This window comes from Equus przewalskii, chromosome 4, assembly GCF_037783145.1.
Source record: "Equus przewalskii isolate Varuska chromosome 4, EquPr2, whole genome shotgun sequence".
In the NCBI taxonomy this organism is placed as follows: domain Eukaryota; kingdom Metazoa; phylum Chordata; class Mammalia; order Perissodactyla; family Equidae; genus Equus; species Equus przewalskii.
In genome coordinates, this window is record NC_091834.1 from 7,321,036 (window position 1) to 7,342,325 (window position 21,290).

A 21,290-nucleotide genomic window follows, 5' to 3' on the forward strand; every position below is an offset into this window, starting at 1 on the left:
GATATTATAATGATAGATATACGTCATTATACTTTTGTCCCAACCCATAGAAGGGACAACATCAAGAGTGAACCCTAGGGTAAACTACAGACTTTGGGTGATTATGACGTGTCAATGTTATTTCATCTTTGCTAACAAATCTATCACTCTGGTGGGGGATGTTGACAATGAGGAGGTTATGCATTTGTGGGGTGGGGGGTGATATGGGAAATCTCTGTACCTTCCCCTTAATTTTGCTGTGATCCTAAAACTGCTCTAAAAAAATAAAATTTAAAAAAGGATTAAAAAAATGAATAAATAAATTGACTGAAGTTCCTTGTATATCCTTCCCTTCCTGGTCTCATTTTCCCTGCTGTCTTCTCAGAGCTAATGCTATTCCAAATTTGATGATTATTATTACAACGCATATTTGATACTTGTATTACATATGTACATACGCAAAACAATATATAGCATAATCTGTCATGTTCTTAGGCTTTAAATATGGTATCATACTGTATGTATCTTTCCACAACTTAATTCTCATGTAATGTTTTTGAGAATTATCTATATTGGTAAATTTATTAATTTAAATACTGTGCAGGAGTCTACTTAATAAATAAACGAGTTTATTGAATTTACCATTGCAGGAAAGGTCATTTTCACTTTTTCATTATAAACAGCAGTGTAATAAAAATTCTTATACCTGTGTGCCTGAGTTTTCTACGGTATATTCTTACAAGAGAAATGCTAAGATCATAAGGTACACACATTTTAACCTTAGAGAGCAATTTGATAAAACTGAGTGAAGTGTTTGAATCATTTTATTCTCCTAAAATCAGTGTACAAGAGTTTCTACTCTCATCCAACACTTAGTTCTGTCTCAGATTTTGCCAATCTCATGATTGAAAAGTAGAACCTTCTTTAATTTGTATTTCCCTGATAACTAGTTCATCTTCTAAAAAGTGGCTGAACATCTTTTCACATGTTTATTGGATGTGTTCTTCTGTTAACTGACTTCATATTCTTTATCTACTTTTTTCAACTGAGTTGTCTCTTTCTCTTACTGAATTATAAACTTCTTAATACATCATAGGTAACATTTTTTCCCTTAAAATTGTATTACCATTATATATTTTAAATTTTTTGAAACAACCTTAAATGTATAGAAAATTTGAAAGTATAGCAAAAGAAAATTTCCCTGAGTCATTTCTAAACAAGTTACTGACATGATGCCCCATCATCCGTGAAACTTTAATGTGTATTTCCAACAAGGACATTCTACCACATGATCTCAGCATAACCAACCAAATCAGGAAATCAACATTAATACTGCCAACGTAACATTTTAAAAAGTAAAAATAATAGTGATTATTCTCTTAAACAATAAAGAATTGATGCTTAAGTTTTCCACATTAAATCACAGTATCTACTCCTCAACAGATGATAGTAAAGCTTTAAAACTCTTTATTCTTTCAACAAAAGGGTGTACACTAGGATTGACAGCATGTGAATAACTGCTTTCATTTTTCTCCTATTCTTGACAACATAAGAGGGAATGAGATTAAACTGCTTCTGGAAATTTAAACATTAGATCAAACTTTCTGAGAATAATTGCTGGGAAAAGCTGAGTGTGAAATCTCCTTTGACAATTTCTTTTCAAAGCTCTCCTTCTGGGGGAGTCTTAATACACACCTAGTCAGAAGCTAGGGCTAACCTTTAAAAATCCCTTTAAGATCTAAGATTCTTTTATCCCTTTTTATCTTGTGCAACTTATTAATGAGTGACACATATTCTGTGTTATTTAAGGTTATGTTTATATAGCAAATATAAAAATAATAATCAATGCCTGCAAATATTTTTTACTATTAACCATGTATCATGACTCTGTCATTAAGTCTATGTGCATTATTTCATTTATTCCTTAGGGCAACTCTACGATGATCAGAATACCTTCTTCAATAGAAAAAAGGGAAGAGAAAAACAGGAGACGGTAAGTATAGACGGTACTTTGGAGAATTTTTCTGTGGTCTGAAGGAATAAAATGGTGTAGCAGAACTGAAGGAAAAAGTGAGGTCAAGTTAGACTGAACTGTCTTTCTGCAGAAGAAAGATACAATAGCACAATTGTATGTGACGCAAAAGAGACTAGAAGGAAAAACTGACTGTGCGGCAGAGGGGGCATCTGCTCAAGCAACGCCCCGGAGTGATGGCATCTAACACAAAAGGAGGGCAGCTGGTCCTGCTGGGAGCAAGCACAGTTCAGCCAGAATAAAGGAGAGAAGAAAGAATATAGGATAAAAATGCAGAGATGGGGTCGCTTAGCTAAGTGAGACGTACACATAACGTGTAGTCATTCTTGTCCGTGACGTGTCTTTTATATGTGAATGTCGTCATCAGGTGCGTCTGGGCCGGAAAAGACTTGAGGACTGCTAATGTAGGGCTCGGCCTCTCTCAGACCTTTCTTTAGTCGTTTTCTTTAGATTTTGCTATAGTCGTAATGTTCCCAAAGGTTTTATCAGTTTCCATCTCCAGAGTTAGCCTTTGTTGCTCCTGAATACCAGAATTATCCTAAGGAAAAGCCCAGAAAACTAAGGTCCAGATTGCATTTCTTTAAAAAATATTTTCTGTCTCAGTAAGAAGTACATGTGAGGATAAAGATTTTAGGAAGAAAAATATGTTTCTTTTTTTTCTTGCATCTGTTTCCTCTGAACTAAATGAAGTCACGGTTTACAGATTTTTATCTAGAACTTCTGAATATACCATTTGGCCAGTTCAACTCACTGATTAGACAAAAAAGTTATAAATAAATTCTGAAACATAATTTCTTCTCTCATTTTCTGTCTACTAAAAAAATGAGTCATTAGATTGCTTTGATACTTGAGCATTTCACATACTATTCAAAGGACTTCTCAGTTATAAATAAATAAAGCCGCTAAATATAAACCACATCCATACCTCTCACAGCTGACTGGGAAGGCTGAGTCAAAACTTTGATGTCTAACGCACTGCTGATGTTCTCTTCTAAAGCAGCACGGTATCCATCCACAACACTGGTAATGGTATCCTTCAAAGTTCCAAGATTATGGAAAACCTGAAGAGCTGTCCCAACTTGGGTTGGATTCTTTAAAAACGTGAGGGTGGGGTAGGGTGGGAATAGATAGAAAGAGGAAAACAAACAAAATCAATAGAAATCCACAACTTTAAGTGGTACTTGAGCAGTTACTACCTATCATATTTTTGAACCATTACAAACAAGAACAAACACGATGCATTCAAAACATATTTTTAGTCATGATTTATTTCATAAAAGGCAAAATTAAATACTATGTATATTACCTCCCCCCTTTCCCTTTTGCTCCTCCTTTAAAGGATAATAACAAGATGAGAAGTCTGTTATATTATTAGAGTTTATTTAAAATTTACCACCAATCCCTATAAAGACAGCCATGCTGGAACTAACAATGATTCTACATTTGTTTAGAGAATAAATGAATTCTGCAGAATTAACTGAGGGCTAAATCATGCAACTATTTCCTATTAATTATATTTCTTCCATTCATCCATCCATTCATTCATTCAAACTACAAATATCTATACATTGCATTACTATGTGTCTGTCTTGGACCTAGGTGCTGGAAATACAGTAGTAAACAAAACCAATTAAGTCCCTGCCCTCATGAAGCTTGTATTTACTGAGAAAGGTACAAAAATATAACAAAACATCAGGTAGTGATAAACGCTAGAAAAAAATGAAGCAAGGAATAAGAATAGAGAATGATGGGGATAATTAGAGAGAAGAGTCAGAGCACGCATCTCTGAGGTAATTTTTAAACAGAGACCTGCATATAATGAGGGATGGAGTCTAAGGAGGATATGGGGAAACAGAGATGTGAGCAGAGGTATCAAGAGAAGTGCCGAGGTAGAATCACGCTCACTAGCTACCAAAACAGCAAGGAGGCCATGATGGTGGCTGGGGCAGAGAGGGGGAGGTGACAGGTAGGTAGTAGAAACACTATCTGTGAGTAGATTAAGTCCATAGTAATACAAATAGGTTGCTGGATTTGTCACTAAGTAAACGACTGAATTATCACACCAGAATCCAGTACACCAACATGTGTCTCCAGGCCAAAATAGCTGAAATTCCTTTCATTTATGATTCAGTGTCTGTTATTAGAGACACATAGCTAAAGAGTTAAACTATTTCATTAAATTAATTTTCTTAACTGTTAGGTTTATAAACAAGACAAAAGGTCACTTCTGAAATCTACTGGTGTTGGTAATAGCATAACTTGCAGATAGACATACATGCACACAGACACAAAGTAGAATCAGCTTAAAAAATAGGAAGACAACAACACAAAAAAGAGTTGAAGAACAAATAATAGGAATGACTCAAGGCAGAAAAGAGGCAGCATGTAGAAATTATGATCAAGAATATTCATGGGGCTGGCCCAGTGGCACAGCGGTTAAGTTCATGCACTCTGCTTCATCGACCTGGGGTTTGCCAGTTTGGATCCCAGATGACAAGCCATGCTGTGGTAGGCATCCCACATAAAAAGTAGAGGAGGAAGGGCAAGGATGATAGCTCAGGGCCAGTCTTCCTCAACAAAAAGAGGAGGATTGGCAGCAGATGTTAGCTCCATGCTCATCTTCCTCAAAAAAAAAAAAAAGAATATTGTTGAAGATAATTTTTTTGAAATGGAAAGTAAAGATAGTAAATGAGGAACTTGTAGTCCTAATGTAATCGCCAGTAATATTTCTCAGTAAAGATTCCACAACACCTTTAAAAAAAAAAAAAGAAAATAGCAAGAAACATGGCTGGTGAGTAACAATACAATTCTAGATTTTTTTTTAATTTGAAAAAGAATTCAATGAAAATTGTTTCAAATTAAAATGTTTTAATGAAAAAAGCTGAATTTAATGTGGTCATAATAGAATTTAAATCTAGTATATACTATCAATTCTCTAACAATGGGAGAAAAATTATTTCATATAAAATTATTAACTGAAAACATAGGGCGTAGCACTTTGCTTTGGTTCTTGTTAGTTCCATTTTTTCCTTTCTCCCCAAAGTGATGATAATTTTTTAATTTTTTTAATAGAGATCAAGAATCAAAATTAGGCAGCTGCAAAGAAATTTCCCCTATCATTATTCAGGTGTCTATATAATCCAACAAAGCATTACCTAAGTAGCCTCAAAGAATATTTTGCCTTATAAAACCAGAATATATCCAGTTATGCATTGCTTAACAATGGGGATACATTCTGAGAAATGCATCGTTAGGTGCTTCTGCCATTGTGCAAACATCTTAGAGTGCATTGACACAAACCTAGATGGTATAGCCTACCACACACCTAGGCTCTATGGTACTAATCTTATGGGACCACCATTGCATACGTGGTCTGTCATTGACTGAAACATCATGACAGTACTATAAAATTATATTTATATTTACTGACTTTACCATCCTCAAAGGATCTGAAAAGTATAGCTTCTCAACATACTGTAGGGTTTCAGTGCTATCAGTTGAATGTACATTGTAAGATATGTGTACGTTAATTGAAAAACATTTAAAGTCACACTTCACCTGAAAGATCTGGCAAAAATGGACCAGTCTTCATAATTTCCCATTCCAAAAATTATTAACTTCCAAAAGCTTTTCAGAACAGAAACATATATAGCTCATTATTAAAGAAACATCTAATATAGCAATATTTATAATAATTATAATTTATAACATAACTCTAGATGTAACTTTAAGCTTGCAAATTAACACGACTTTTTTCAATTAATGCCAGTTATTCACATTCATGGCTTAATATAAACATATTATTTGTGAGTTGGGAAACTACAAAATAATGATTATTTGGAATAAAATTTTTTAATATACATACAGAAGAGTTGCAAATTATGTAAACACACTTTTATGAATTACCGCAAAGTGAACATACCTATATAACTATCACCTAGAACGTAAAACCAAACATTATCAGCACCTCTGAATCTTGTGTGGCTTCCCTTACTGCATCTCTCCAAAAATTATTACTATGACAACTTCCAATACTATAACTTCTAACACTATTGATTAGTTTTGCCTGTTTTTGAATTTGATATATAATGGGGCCATAAAGTATTATATTGTGTCTGGCTCCTTTTAGTCAAAATCTTATTTGTAAACTTCATCCATGTTGTTGCATGTAGTAGTAGCTGATTGGTTTTCACTGCTGTGAAGTGTTCCAGTGTAGAAATTTACCTCAGTTTATCTATCCATCCTACTGCTGATGCACATTTGAGTTATTTCCGCTTCTCAGGTATTTTAAATAATGCTGCCACCAATATTCTAGTGCACAGCTTTCAGTGAGTATATATGCATATGCATTTCTCCCAGGTAAGAGCAGAAATGCCAGATCATAGGTGTTTGTATGCTTAGTGTTTGTAGATACTGCCAATTTTCCAAAGTCACTGTACCAACTTACACCCCCACCGGTAATATATGAGAGTTGTGGGTGCTCCACAACCTTGCTAAAATTTAGGATGCTCAGTCTCTTTAATTTTATCTATTTTTTTGAGTGAGCACTGTGGTTTTAATTTACAGTTCCGTGATGACTAAGAAGTTATCCCTTCCTACATGGTAATTACCCATTTGGACAGATTCTTTTGTGAAGTGCATATTCATCTCTTTTGCCCATTCTTCTCACTGGTTGTTTTCGTCTTTCACATATTTGTAGTTCTTTACATATTTTGGATATAATCACTTTGATGACTATATGTATTGCAAATATGTCCTCACTCAAGTCTCTTACGGAAGAAAAGTTCCTAATTTAAATGTTGTACATTTTATCACCCTTACTTTCTATGGTTAGCACTTTCAGTATCCTGTTTAAAAAATGTACCCATCCCACAGTCATGAAGATGTCTTTCATTCATGAAGTTACCCTCCAGAAACTCTACTGGTTGACCTTCCACATTCACATATACACTCCACCTGGAATTAGTTTCTGTACATGTGAGATAGGAGCTAAAACTAGTATTGTGCTACATGAATGTCCAATTGACTCAGCACAATTTATTTGAAAAACAAGTAAGTAAATGAAAATCTTTTCCCGCCTGCTCTCAAGGGCTACCTCTGCAATAAATTAAGTTTCCATTTCTGTGTGTTTGTTTCCAGAGCTTGATTCTGTACTATTTATCTATCCTTACACCAATTTACCTGTATAAATTATTAGAGCCTTAGAACTAATTTTGATAGTCCCCCACCTCTGTTCTTCAATTTGGTTTAGGCTATCCTTGGTTCATGATACTTCCGTAGAAATTTTAGAATGGGCTTGACAATTTTCATTAAAACAAAAAAAGCCTCTGGAATTTTGAGACTGCATTAAATCTATAGATAAAATTGGAAAGAATGGGAATCTTTACAATATTGAACTCTCCAATCCATAAATATGGTATTTCTCTTCATTTAATCTAACCAAATCTTTTTTTAAATTTCTCTTAATAATGTTATAGTTTCTGTGAGGAAGTCTTACATATCTTTAATTTGAATTAATACTACACATTTTATGTTTTTTGATATTGTAAATGGTAATTCAAATTTTTTGCTGTTTGTTGCTGGTATATTACAAACACAACTGAGGGGTCAGCCTGGTGGTGTAGTGGTTAAGGTCACGCACTTTGCTTTAGCAGCCTGGGGTTCATGGGTTCAGATCCTGGGCACAGACCTACACACTGCTCGTCAAGCCATGCTGTAGCAGGTGTCCCACAGATAAAATAGAGGAAGGCTGGCAGAGATGTTAGCTCAGGGCCAATTTTCCTCACCAAATAAAATAAAATAAATTGATTTTTATATATTGATTTACTAAACTTTCAAAACTCAGTTATTAAGTCTAATAGTTTGTAGATTATTTTGAATTTTCTATATATACAATCATGTTGCCTCTGAATAACTTTTATGTCTTCCTTTCCAATCCTTCTACATCTTATTGCTGCTTCATATTATCCTGGTTAGGATCCTCAGTATGTTGCTGAATGAAAGTGATGAGTGGCATTCTTGTGTCATTCCTAATCTCAGGTAGACAGCCTTAAAATATTTCATCACTGAGACTTCTGAACACACCCTTTATCAGATTAAGAAAGTTCTATTCTTGGTCTTCTAAGAGTATTTTTAATCATAGATTGATACCGAATTTTATTAAATGCTTTTTCTGTGCAAATTGAAATGATCATTTTTTTCCCTTACTAAAGAAATTACATTGGGCTTCTAGACTAAAGCCATCTTGGTCACGATGAATTACTTTTTTTTAGATATCCCTGACTCATATTTGCTAACACTTTAAGTATTTTTGCATCTATTTTCAAGAGAGACAGCTAATATCCTTCATCATAATATCCTTGTTTTGATATCAAGTTTATACTGGCCTCATAAAATAATCAGGTAAGGGTTCCCTCTTTCTCAATTCTTGGATGCAGTTTACACAACATTGGTTTATTTATTCAATGTTTGGATAAATTCACCAATGAAGCTATCTGTCTTTGGTGTTTTCTTTGAGGGAAGCTATTTAACAATAAATTCAATTTTTTCAATAGAACTATTCAGATTTTCTAATTTTCCTAGTGTTATTTTTGGCAAATTGTTTTTCTAGAAATTTCTCAATTTCATCTAAATTTTCAAATCTATTGGGATAAATTTATACCTAATGTTACCTTACTAACTTTTTAGTTTCTGTTGGATCTGTAATTAGGTCACCTTTCTCATTTTTAACACTGGTAATGTGTGCTTTTTTAAAAAGTTTTTTTTCCCCTACCCTCATCAGTCTTTTTCAGTGTTTGTCAATTTAATGTATTAATCTTGTCAAATAGCCAACTTTTGGCTTTGGTGATTGTAATACAAGCTTTTATTATTACCATTTCACAGACTTTGGAGTCAGGCCTAGATCAGAATCCAGGCACAAGCGCTTAACAGGCAAAATTACTTAAGCTCTCTGAGACTAGTTTCCTCACCTGCACAATGGTGAAACACCAGCACCGACCTCACAGGTAAGTGAAGTCATCCTTATGACTGACCTAGCACCTAAGAGAGGAGGAGGCGCTGGATAAACATTAGATGCCTTTGCCTTGACCTGCTGGCATCACGGTTAATGTGGAAAGGATGTGGCCTTCTAAAATTAGATAGTTTTTGGACAGAAACCCAGCTCTGCTATAGATAAGCTGTGTGACTTTGGGCAAACTATTTTATCACTCACCAAATTTTGTTTTATTTATATAACTAATGTTTGTTTCCTCATCAGATTTTAAGATCTCTGAGGGAAAGTTCCAAGTTTGTTTTGTTCACTGCTGTAACTTACAGCTTGTAGCACAGGTGCTAGACAGAGAGATGTTCAAGAACTACTAGGTGAATAACTGAACAAGTAAGTAAATGTTTATGATTTGGTTTTCTAATATATTCTTTGTGTCTCTGTTGAAAAGACTACTGAGATAACACACTTAAAATATACGGTGCTCAGAGCTCCGCTGTGGCAGCCCGGGCTTCACTGGTTCAGATCCTGGGTGCGGACCTACACACCGCTTGTCAGGCCATGCTGTGGCAGCATCCCACAAATAAAGTAGAGGAAGATGGGCACAGATGTTAGCTGAGGGCTAATCTTCCTCAAAAAAAAAAAAAGTGCTCAGCAAATGAGTAATAGAAAATATTGGTTCAGATCATTTATTAATATTCCAAAATTTAAAAGAATGTTAAGAATAGTCTTTGTTCTGGTTCCCAAGGAATTCTTATCATTCCATCTCTACTTATAACTGAAATAAGTAAAGTTACCCAATAAATACTATTTGAGCAACCCTGAGGAACCCAGCTCTATCCTCTGTACCTCAATTTCCATAAACTGTAAAATGATGAGGACAGGTAAAAGAAGGGATTCCTAAAGCTGGTTGAAAATCTTTTTTATAAAAATGTAGCCAACAAGACCCCAATGACAAAAGTTCTGATTCGGTTGGATCAGTCGGACTGAGGACAGGTTACTGCGTTTTTCAAAGCTCTTCAGATACTTCTGATATAGTTAGCCTGGCAGCCATCTGAGAACCAGCATCTTGGAACCACTGAACTAGAAGACTTTGGCAGACTTTGAAAGATAAGAACCATTTATTCATGTGGAGATAGCAGTTTTTGGTAAAAAAAGAAAACAAATACATACACACAACACACAAAGAAATAACAGGAAAACTAGAGTATGCTTAAGGAATGGTGTACAGACTCTATTGCCTGGAATGTTGTGTACATGAAAAAAAATTAATAAAAGATAATGTTGAGCAGGCAAATAAGGGTCTAGTCACTAACAATCCTGAATGGCATCCTGTGAGATTTTTACTCTATTTGGTCGGTAAAAGAAAAATCATTGATGTTTTCTACATATCATAATCAAAGTTGTCTGAGGAAATAAAATAATTAAATCAGCTTTGGCAACAGCTGAAAACCTAGCTTGAACCAGGGAGTTGCGAGGAGAATGTAAAGAACAAGACAGATATGAGAGGTTTGGAAACACTGAAAAGAAACTGGGCGCTGACTGACCGCAATGACAAGAGGGAGGAAGAGTCCACTCCATCTCTGCAGTTTCAAGTTTGGGGGACTGCGAAGATGAGAAGCGAACAAGCAAAATCCAAAGGAGACCACGTGGGGGAGTGGGTGGGAGAGAGGTGGAGACGTGAGCATGCAAGGCTGCTGTGAATGAAGTACTTAGCTGCTAATCACGCTGAGTCCAAGGTGCCAACTAGGCATTCTGGATTGGAAGGGAGAACACTTCTTAAATGAACAATCACAGGAACCTAGCCTGGGTAGCAAGCTAAACTGAAGTAATAAACAATGAAAATAGGGGTGTCAGAAACTACAAACCACAAAGGGGGGAAGTAAAGAATGGAACTAGTGAGAGGGACAGAATAGAAATGAGATGATAGAATACTCCAGTCAGCTGAAATTGGAACAGAGAAAAACTGGAAATGAAATAATTTTGTCTAGCTATGATTCACGTGAAGAATATCTCCTAAAGATACTGAATACTAGTGTCCTTTCCCCACCATTCTCTCTCACCACAGACAAATACTGGATGTTTTGACCACTAGCTTTTTCTGAGCCCTTATTAATAATAAATTTCAGGCTTTTAGTTCCCTCACCTATAAAATGAGGGTCTCGACTAGATGAACTCTAGTACCCTTTCCAATACTAAAACATAGTGAGTTTACTATCATTCAATGTATATCTTCCACTACCCAGCCCTGGTGGTCTAGTGGTTAAGATTCAGCACTCTCACCACCACCACAGCCTGGATTCATTTCCCGGTCAGGGAACCACACCACCCATCTGTTGGTTGTCATAATGTGACACTTGTGTGTTGCTGTGATGCTGAAAGCTATGCCACTGGTATTTCACATACCAGCAGGGTCATCCATGGTGATCAGGTTTCAGCAAAGCTTCTAGGCTAAGACAGAGTAGGAAGAAGGACCTGGCCACCCCTTTCTGAAAAAACTAGCTATGAAAACCCCTGTGGATACAAGGGGAGCATTGTCTGATATAGTGCCGGAAGCTGAGAGAATGGTGTAGGAAGACCAGACAGCGTTCTGCTCTGCTGTCCACAGGGTCGACAGGAGTTAGAATTGACTCAAGGGCACTAACAACAAAAAAAATATTATCCACTATGTACTGACACTGTGCAAAGTACTGGGGATAAAAAAAAAGAAGCAAAGACTGTACTGTCTGACCTTTCAATATTTATGGTCTGATGAGAGATAAAGACAAGTAGAGCAGCAATTAGATATGATAAATGAGAGGAAAAAAGGGAGAATTTAATGAAACACACTGGAAGAGAGATTAACTTAGAACTGGGAAGGGAAAAGGGTTGGAAAAGTCAAGAAATGCTCCCCAAAGAAAGGAGTCTCAGCTAAGACCTGAAATGAAGTTGTCATGGGAAGGTGTGAGGAGTAGAGGTAAGGAGTGTGGGAGATTTACAGAAGGAGTGGAAAGCAAAAGGAAAACTGCTCCAGGCAGAGGACAGCATATACAAAAGCCTGTGAATGAGAGTCCACGAATATGACACCTGATGGACAAGAGATCTACGCAAGTACCTGTTAGGAATCCAGGTGCCAGTATGAGTGGCTCTCAAACTGCTGGCATGCGGAAAAGAATTACCTGGGGGAACTTGTTAACTGAAAAGGGGGCATATGGAAGGCTTAGGAGATGCTGGTAAGGTTTTAGTTTTTTTAATATCAATGCTGGTTATACGTGTTTGTTCAATTTGGGAAAAATTCATTGAGCCACGCTCTTATGATACATATGCACTTTTCTGTTATTACATTTTAATTAAAAAGTCTAAGGTAAATAGAAAACGAAAGAGATAGATTATGACAAAAAATGTAAATCAGAGAAGGTCTCTGCATAAATACTTAAAACACCATTCAAAAATGCTTTATAGTTTATTTGGGTGCAAAGATATTAGATCAAATAAAACAATATATGGGGACCAGCCCTGTGGCCAAGTGGTTAAGTTCACGCGCTCCGCTTCGGCGGCCAGGGGTTTCACCGGTTTGGATCCTGGGCGCAGACATGGCACCCCTCATCAGGCCATGCTGAGGTGGCATCCCACACAGCACAACCAGAGGCACTCATAACTAGAGTGTTCAACTATGTACTGGGGGGCTTTGGAGAGAAGAAGAAAGGAAAGCAAAAGAAGATTGGCAACAAATGGTAGCTCAGGTGTCAATTTCAAAATAAATAAATAAAGCAAAATATGAATCTTTAAATTATTAAATAGACGTGAATCTTATGTAATTTTTTCCCAAGACAACATAAGCAAGTTTTATGTGTGTGTATACATACAAGTACAATTACCTATCATTGTTTTTAAAAATAATCGACTCCTAAGATATTGCCTAATGTGAAACATGTATTTTGGTTTTGAATGTTGTTAGGGACTGAATGTCCATGTTCTCCCAAATTCAGCTGAACCCCCAGCCCCCACTGTGATGGTATTTGAAGACAGGGCTTTCGGAGCTAATTAGGGTAGATGATGTCATAAGGGTGGGACCTGGTCTGATGGCATCAGTGCCCTTATTAGAACAGACACCAGAGACCTTGCATGCTCTTCTCTCTCTGTCATGTGAGGCCACAGCAAGAAGGTGGCTATCTGCAAGTCAGGAAAAGAGCCCTCGCCAGAAACTGAACACTGCCTGACCTCGATCTTGAACTTCCCAGCCTCCAGAACTGTGAGAAAATAAATTCCTGTTATTTGAGCCACTCAGCCTATGGCATTTTGTTGTGGCAGCCGAGCTACCAAAAGTTTAAAAATGCTTTACAAATGGATTAAATTCTGGAGGGTTCAGTGGGTCAAATATTCATGTCCACCAGAAACCTCAGAATGTGACTTATTTGGAGCCAGGGTCTTTGTAGATGTAATTAGTTGAGATGAGGTCATACTGGATTATGGTGGGCTCTAAATCCAATGACTGATGCCCTTACAAGAGAACACACACAGAGACACACAGTGAAAAAGGCCATGAGGGGCCGGCCCGGTGGCACAGCAGTTAAGTGTGCACATTCTGCTTTGGCGGCCCGGGGTTCGCCGGTTCCAATCCCGGGTGCGGACATGGCACTGCTTGGCATACCATGCTGTGGTAGGCATCCCACATATAAAGTAGAGGAAGATGGGCATGATGTTTGCTCAGGGCCAATCTTCCTCAGCAAAAAGAGGAGAATTGGCAGTAGTTAGCTCAGGGCTAATCTTCCTCAAAAGAAAAAAAAAAAAAATGCCATGAGACCACAGAGGCAGAGACTGGAGTGCAACAGTTACAACCCAGGGGACTTGAAGGACTGACTGGAGGCCCCAGAAGCTAGGAAGACGCAAGGAAGGATTCTTCCCTGGAGCCTTCAGAGTGAGCCTGCACCTTGATTTGGATTTCTAACCACCAGAACTGTGAGAGAATAAATTTCTCTTGTTTTAAGTGTGTAGTAATTTGTGATAGCAGCCCCAGATAATCAACACAGAAGGTTAAGGGCAACAGAAAAAATGCATATGCTTGCAACCCAAATGTCCATCAAATAGATCAAGAAAACATGGTATACATACAACACAATATTGCTCAGCCTTAAAAATGAAGGAAATCCTGTCACATGCTCCAATATGATGAAACTCGAGGATATTATGCTAAGTGAAATAAGCTGGTCACACACAAAAATACTATACAACTCCATTTATATGAAGGCAGTATTATTTATATATTATTTATATGAAGACAGTACCTAGAGTAGTCAAATTCAAAGAGACAGAAAACAGCCGGGCAGTTGCCAGAGGCTGGGGGTGAGGGCAGAGAGGCACAAGAGCTGTTGTCTAAGGGGTACAGAGTCTCAGTTCTGCAAGACGAAAAGAGCTTTGGAGATTGGATGCACAATAACATGAACGTACAAAACTGCTCAACCGTACTGAAAAACGGTTATGATGGCAAATCTTATGTTGTGTATTTTATCCCAATTTAAAGAATATATTTTTTCCATTTCATCTTCAGATATCCTAATTTGATAGGTTTAGGAATGAGGCCAAGGAATCTGTAATTTTTATTGTGTAAAGAGAATTTCTTTGCTGCAGTCAGCTAGTAAGCCCCTATTAGGAACCAGGCATTATTTTAGGGGCTTCACACACCTGAGGTCTAATTCTCACCAACAAAGTGCTCAAGGTAGTTGTTACCGTTCCCTACAGAAAGACAGGGAAACTGAGGAATAGGGAAGTTAGCAGACGACTTCCAAGGTCCAAGACAACACAGAATAAATGGCAGAACAGGGATTCAAACTTTAATGAGTCCAATTTTAAAGTTCACGCTCTTTTCAAATAACAATGGTTATTTGCAAATAACCCTTAATACCGATTAAAGTCAAGTCTGGTTTTTGTTAAGCAGTAAAATAAAGCATAAAAGGCAGTAAGGAGAATGATCAATGAATGCTATCTTTTTACTCTGCTAAGTAAGGACATTTTTAAAAACCCAGTATCTACCATAATTATTTCATAAAAGAAAGGTTATTTAAATCCAAGAAAAATACGGGGAAAATCATCAGAATCAGAGACACTCTTTACACAGGATGAAATGTTGTGTATGAAAAGGTCAGTGCTTTGCTCCTATTTTTAATTTTCCTGGGAACTGATAAAACCTCAGCATGAGTGCTACCAACCTGCAGGTCACTGTTGGGACACCGGTACTTATGTTATCTTCTGTACAAATAAACAGGTTGGCCAATCCTGCCAAGAGGCACCTGCACACATTATCCTCAAGTTTCAAGTCTCCCTGAAAAGTGCCCATGAAAAAACTCCCTTTTTTCCAGTCCCTGGGTCACTGTGTCCTCTGAGAAGCTTTATGGTTCTAATTCAGCAGCAAACAGTTAACTTCTCGCCTCACTCATCTGGCTCCCCACTCTCTGAGGCAAATCACAACTTTTGCATAGTTTATATCAGTAAAGTCATAAATTGTCCTTAACAGGATCCTCTTTCTCACCTCACAGGCAGTCCTGACAAATACGACGTGAAAACTTCAATTCACTGCTCCTTTTGGAACTGTCTGCTTAGTGTGCCTATGTTCTTAACGCTCCAGGATCAGCTCTAGGACTTCTGTTTCTTTCCTTACACCACCTACCCAACCCCTCTCTTTACAAAACCAGACCCTACTGGCTCTCTGTGCCCTTGGTTGGTCTGTATTGATTGCAATGTCCCACCCTGATCTGTGGAAACAGTATACTACACAGAGATGCTTTCTCCTCTAGATAGGAATATTTGAAACGGTTCTCACATGCACTAATTTTATTTTGTCATCACAACATAGGTAGAGCAAGCATTACAATGCTCATTCTACAGTTAAGGAAACTAAGGTACCAAGAGGGCAGGCCCACAGCTGCTTAGTGGCAGGCAAGTTTCAGGTGTCGGGACCTTCCCTCCCTCTTCTATACTCTGCAACAGGTCATGCTAACACCACTTGACTTTGGAAGTTCTCCAGATACACCAATTTTGTAGGTGAGAAATATTCTCTGGCAAGTGTGAGAGATCTCAAAGAGACAGACTAAACACATTTGAAAAATACCATGCCAGAAAGAGATGATCTTCTACTGAAAAGGTAGCAATGTCTTCTCTCTAAATGATATTCTCAATTTTCTAAGAATAAGTTTTCTTATTGTCACTGTGACCTTCAACAAATCACTTAACCTTATATGAAATTTCCCAACTGCCTAAATTGTAACACAAAATGAGATGAAAGAACGCACAATAGAATAGAAAGGATAATTTCATAAGTAGATTATGATAGACTTCTACCTCTCTTCAAAAGCATTTCAGAAGATGACACAACCACTTTCTTTATTAAACTAAAATTATTTCTCCTGCTTTGGAAACAAATAAATATGACGTAATTTTTTTTCTTTCTTTTTCGACGTCTCGGTAGCATTACATGGAAGGAAAATAAAATCCCACGAGAATACAGTCAGAAAAGAAGCATAGTTGTTTAAGATCCTTAAAAAGCTTGCCAAAACAGGAACACTGTAACCAAAGCAACAGCTGCCACTGAGCTAATGGCACAGAGATATAGAGAGACTGTTGTAAAGATTGCTCCATGAAACAGCAAGCACTATTCTAGCACTGACTAAGCTATAGGCTAACATGGAATGACCTTTGTGAACATAAATACAGTACTAAATCAAAAGTTTGATGGGATTTTAAAAGCTTCATATAATTGAAATTAGAAATGGAAAGAGCGACAGAATCTGATTTAATTGGAAACCAAAAACACAAAAACGACATAAATGTATAAAGACCCAGATTTCAGTGTGCACGACAGCCTTATATACTAGAAGTCTGAAAGGATCAGATATCCCTGTAGCACAACGACGAACAATCACATATTACTTTTTCCCCAAATGAAGTAATTCTTTAGCAGTTAGATCCTTTTTCTCTAGGTTTCATATATCTGAGAAGAGCAATGAGCTGAGGGAAGGAAAAGGACAAACACAGAACATGAATTTTGCTGATGCTATTCTGCACTGTAATCCAGGTACCACTCCACAAAGCCACTCAGGTCACAAAGCTGCAGGTTCTGTGATAAAGTCTTAATTGATTCCAACTAACTTTAACTAGAAAGACAAGCAGAGATGAAGAAATTTTACTTCCAAAACAATTTATCAGGGAGGAGGTTTCAGGAGTACAATATTTCCTCAAAGTTTGATTAGTAAGTCATTTCATATTCAATTAAAATCAAACAAAAATAAGGAACCCCAGAATCACATTAAAAAGGGGGGGAAGGTAGAGAGGGAGAGGGAGAAATGATCAATGTGTCCCCAACTTGGCTTCCCCAAAGACACAGAGGTTACACTGAGACAGACGCAAAGCCAGTTCACACACAGCGTCAAAGAACAGGTCTCTCACCATACAGACAATCCTCACTGCGGGAGAAAACCAAGGCTTGTTGTTTTATTTATGGTGTAGAAAGGATACAGATCTAAGAATCTTTACTGCAAAGCAGATAATTCTTTAAACCGCTCCCTCAGTAGACTATGTATTGAATAAAATTAGGCTGATTTTCAGGTAAATTTAAGATAATAAAAAGCACAGCACCTTAATCAGCACAATAATTGAAGAATTATAAAATCCAAATATTTTATTTATAAAGAGTAGTAGTAACAAACTCATAACACCTCACACATAACAAGTATGTATTAGGCCAAAATATTTAAGGCAATTTACAAATCCTTGTGCATATGACCTAACATGATACACACTTGACACTTTTTCTGGAGCTACAACATGCCTAAAATATTAAAAATTTAATGGAGCTCCATGGGAGATTACATGTACTAAAGGAAGAGAGAATCACATTAAATAACGTAATTTAAAAGCAAGAATTATATTAGCTACCTCGGTTGTGATTCAGAGCTTACCAGTGGCTTCTCTGATTGAGTAACATGCAGCCCATTAATGCTTGATATGTGCTTCTTGGAAAACTTAATAAGATTATTTCAGAACCTGCTAACAATCAACAGTCAACAGTGCATAACCCAAATGAAATTAAGAAGCTAAGAAGGACATTTAATAGCACAATATGATCTTATCAACCAGAAATCAACTTTATTCTAGCCCTTTTCAAAGAGAAGCAGAAAAAAAGAAGAGTTATAGAATGACAAAGAAAAAAATGAAAGAAAAAAGAAAAAGGAAGAGAGAAAGAATGAAAGTAAACATGGATTGGAAGAGCAAGGTTCTGTAGAAAAAGAAGTGATAATACAGAGAGAGCCTAAGAAAATGGAGAGTAAAATAAAGGGACAATCAATATAAAGAAAAAAGGTCATTTTAACTTCCAGATTTCTTTACCAAAAAATCTGAGGAGCACAGTCTATATGAATTCACAGTTTGGCATTAAATAAAAGTTTTTAAATGATGTTAACACTTAGAATAAAATTCTCATAATAGTGGATAATAGCAGATAATATTTCAAGGACACTAAAAAATGTATTCAATAACAAAATGAATTTTATAGGACAATGAAAGTAATCATGAGACATTAACGAGGCAAGCCCCCAAATCTTACTGTTCTAATATACACTTTTAAGTTAAATGTAAATATTGTTTAAATAAATAAATATGCTTATTGTTAAATATACTTATTGTTAAATAACATAATACCAAAAATTTTATGCAAGACATTACTAGTTCTTCCCTCAAATTCATTCCCTCCTTCTTGCTTATTAGTAAAAACCTAATTTTCTCTGGAGGCGGCAGTGTGCACCGCCCCAGGCAATGGCTCATGAGTAGTCTAAGCCCATATTGACAATTCTGTTCCTCTTTGCCAGATACTTGCTTTCACAGTCCTCCTGACAGCTGGGGTGACCATACGACCCAGATCTGGCCATTGACACATAGGAACAGGTCTGCAGGGGCAATTTTGGAAAGGATTTTATAACACTGCCTTTTGGCTTCAGCATTTGGCTGCCCCGTTACCACACCTTGAACATGGACACAATGCCTCAGGGTATGACAGTTATGTTGTAACCATGATGTGATAAGCAAGAGGACACTAAGGATAACAGAATGGAAAGACCTGAATCCTCGATGAACAGGTGAAACAGTGTTAGCACCATCCACAAGCAGACAAATCCCTATTTAAGACACTGTTAGTCTACCTTGTTATTATAGCTCTAGCAGTCTCATCCAGCACCAAATTGTTTGAAACACAATACATAAAAATATGCGAGTGCATAACAATATTTAAAAAACACTGAATGAAAAACAAAAGAGAACAAAACAAGCCTCATTTGCTACCATTGGAGGTCACTATTATATCAACTCACTACTCTGTAAATTTTAATCAAAGTACAAAAACCTAATATTTATCCATCATTTTTAAAAGGAACTGCTGTTCAGGGTAACCAAGTATCCTTAGCTGATGAGTGAAAGTTCTTCTTTACAAAAGAATCACAGCTAATAAACACAGGAGTAACAAAAATAGAAAACCACTCTTTTGCAATCTCTGATGAAAAAAATAAAAAAGATTTAGGAAAAATCATCAATAGATGTTAAAACCACAAGATGCCAAAATATCCACAAATTCACAATGAAGTAATTCAATAGAGAAAAATATAATCTTTTTCAACTAAAGGAGCGCAAACAATATCTGAATATCTCTAGGGAAAAAAATGAACCTTACACTGTACATAAAAATTAAAAGATAAAATTATAAACTTCTCATAGAAAACACAGGAACAGATCTTTGCAACTTTAGGGTAGGCAAAAATTTCTTATATAACATGCAAAGAAAAACATAGATAAACAGGCCTTTATCAAAACTAAAAAATTTTGCACTTCAAAAAGATGACATCAAGGAGGATAAAAGAAAGTATTATTCTTTTTTTTTTTTTTAAAGATTTTATTTTTTCCTTTTTCTCCCCAAAGCCCCCCGGTACATAGTTGTGTATTCTTCGTTGTGGGTTCCTCTAGTTGTGGCATGTGGGACGCTGCCTCAGCGTGGTCTGACGAGCAGTGCCATGTCCGCGCCCAGGATTCGAACCGACGAAACACTGGGCAGCCTGGAGCGGAGCGCGCGTACTTAACCACTCGGCCACGGGGCCAGCCCCAGAAAGTATTATTCTTAATAGCCAAAAACTGCAACCAATCTAACGTCCATCAAACTATCAATATATCAACAAAGTGAGTATATCCACAGAACGGAATAGTACTCAGCAGTAAAAAGGAATGCCTACACAAGCAACAACATAGATGAACATAAGTAAAACACTGTGCTAAGTGAAAGAAGACAGATATGTAAGATTACCTGCTGTATGGTTCCCTTTATATGAAATTCTTAGAAAAAGGCCAATCTATAGAGACAGAAAGCAGATCAGTGATTGCCTGGGTTTGGAGGTGGAAGTTGGGACTGACTGCAAACAGGCATTTGTGGTGATAATAGTTTTCTAAAAAAACTGGGTTGTGAGATGGCTGTACAACTGTATAAATTTACTAAAACTCAACAAAGTGTACACTTAAATATTTTGGTACGTAAATTATAACAATGTTAAAAGAAAAAAGGCTAGTCATAGAATGAGAAGAAATATTTACAAGACATATACCACAAAAGACTTGTATCCAGAATACATTAAGAATTCTTACAAATCAGTAAGAGGAAGACAATAGACTCTTTATTTATTTATTTATATTTGAGGAAGATTAGCCCTGAGCTAACATCTGCTGCCAATCCTCCTCTTTTTGCTGAGGAAGACAGGCCCTGAGCTAACATCCGTGCCCATCTTCCTCTACTTTATATGCGGGATGCCTGCCACAGCATGGTGTGCCAAGCGGTGCCATGTCCACACCCGGGGTCCAAACCAGCGAACCCCGGGCCACTGAGAAGCAGAATGTGCGCACCTAACCGCTGTGCCACCAGGCCGGCCCCTAGATTCTTTAAATGTTGGGCAAAGACCCTTCACTCTTAGGCATTTGAAAAGTTGTCACATCAGCAATGAAAAAAAAGGTAAATTAAAACTACAGCGAGAATTTACTACACCTCTTTAAATGGCTAAATTTAATTACACTGCCAACATCAAACTTTGTTGAGGATCTGGAGAAACCATAACTGTAATCTACTGATGTGGGGATATAAAATGATAGAACCACTTTGGAAAACTGGTAGTCATTCTTTGCAACAACTCAACCATTCTTTTGCGTTAGGTATTTACTCAGGAGAAATGAAAACATATGCTGACACAAAGACTTGTACTTGGCTGCTCGTGGCAGCTTTCCTTACAAGAGCCCGAAAAT

General features: G+C 36.9%; 1 protein-coding gene across 7 annotated transcripts in view; it reads right to left on the minus strand.

Annotated features, from left to right (window-relative positions):
* COG5 (component of oligomeric golgi complex 5) overlaps window positions 1–21,290 on the minus strand; it is a 344,840-nt gene that overhangs the window by 157,314 nt on the left and 166,236 nt on the right. For all 7 annotated transcript variants that reach the window (XR_011539403.1, XM_070617151.1, XM_070617150.1 and 4 more), the window contains one exon: window positions 2,937–3,102. Coding sequence is in view for 6 of the 7 variants with exons in the window: in XM_070617151.1 (XP_070473252.1) it covers window positions 2,937–3,102 (166 nt within the window). In the remaining variant the exon portion in view is untranslated. The remainder of the gene's footprint in view (window positions 1–2,936; window positions 3,103–21,290) is intronic.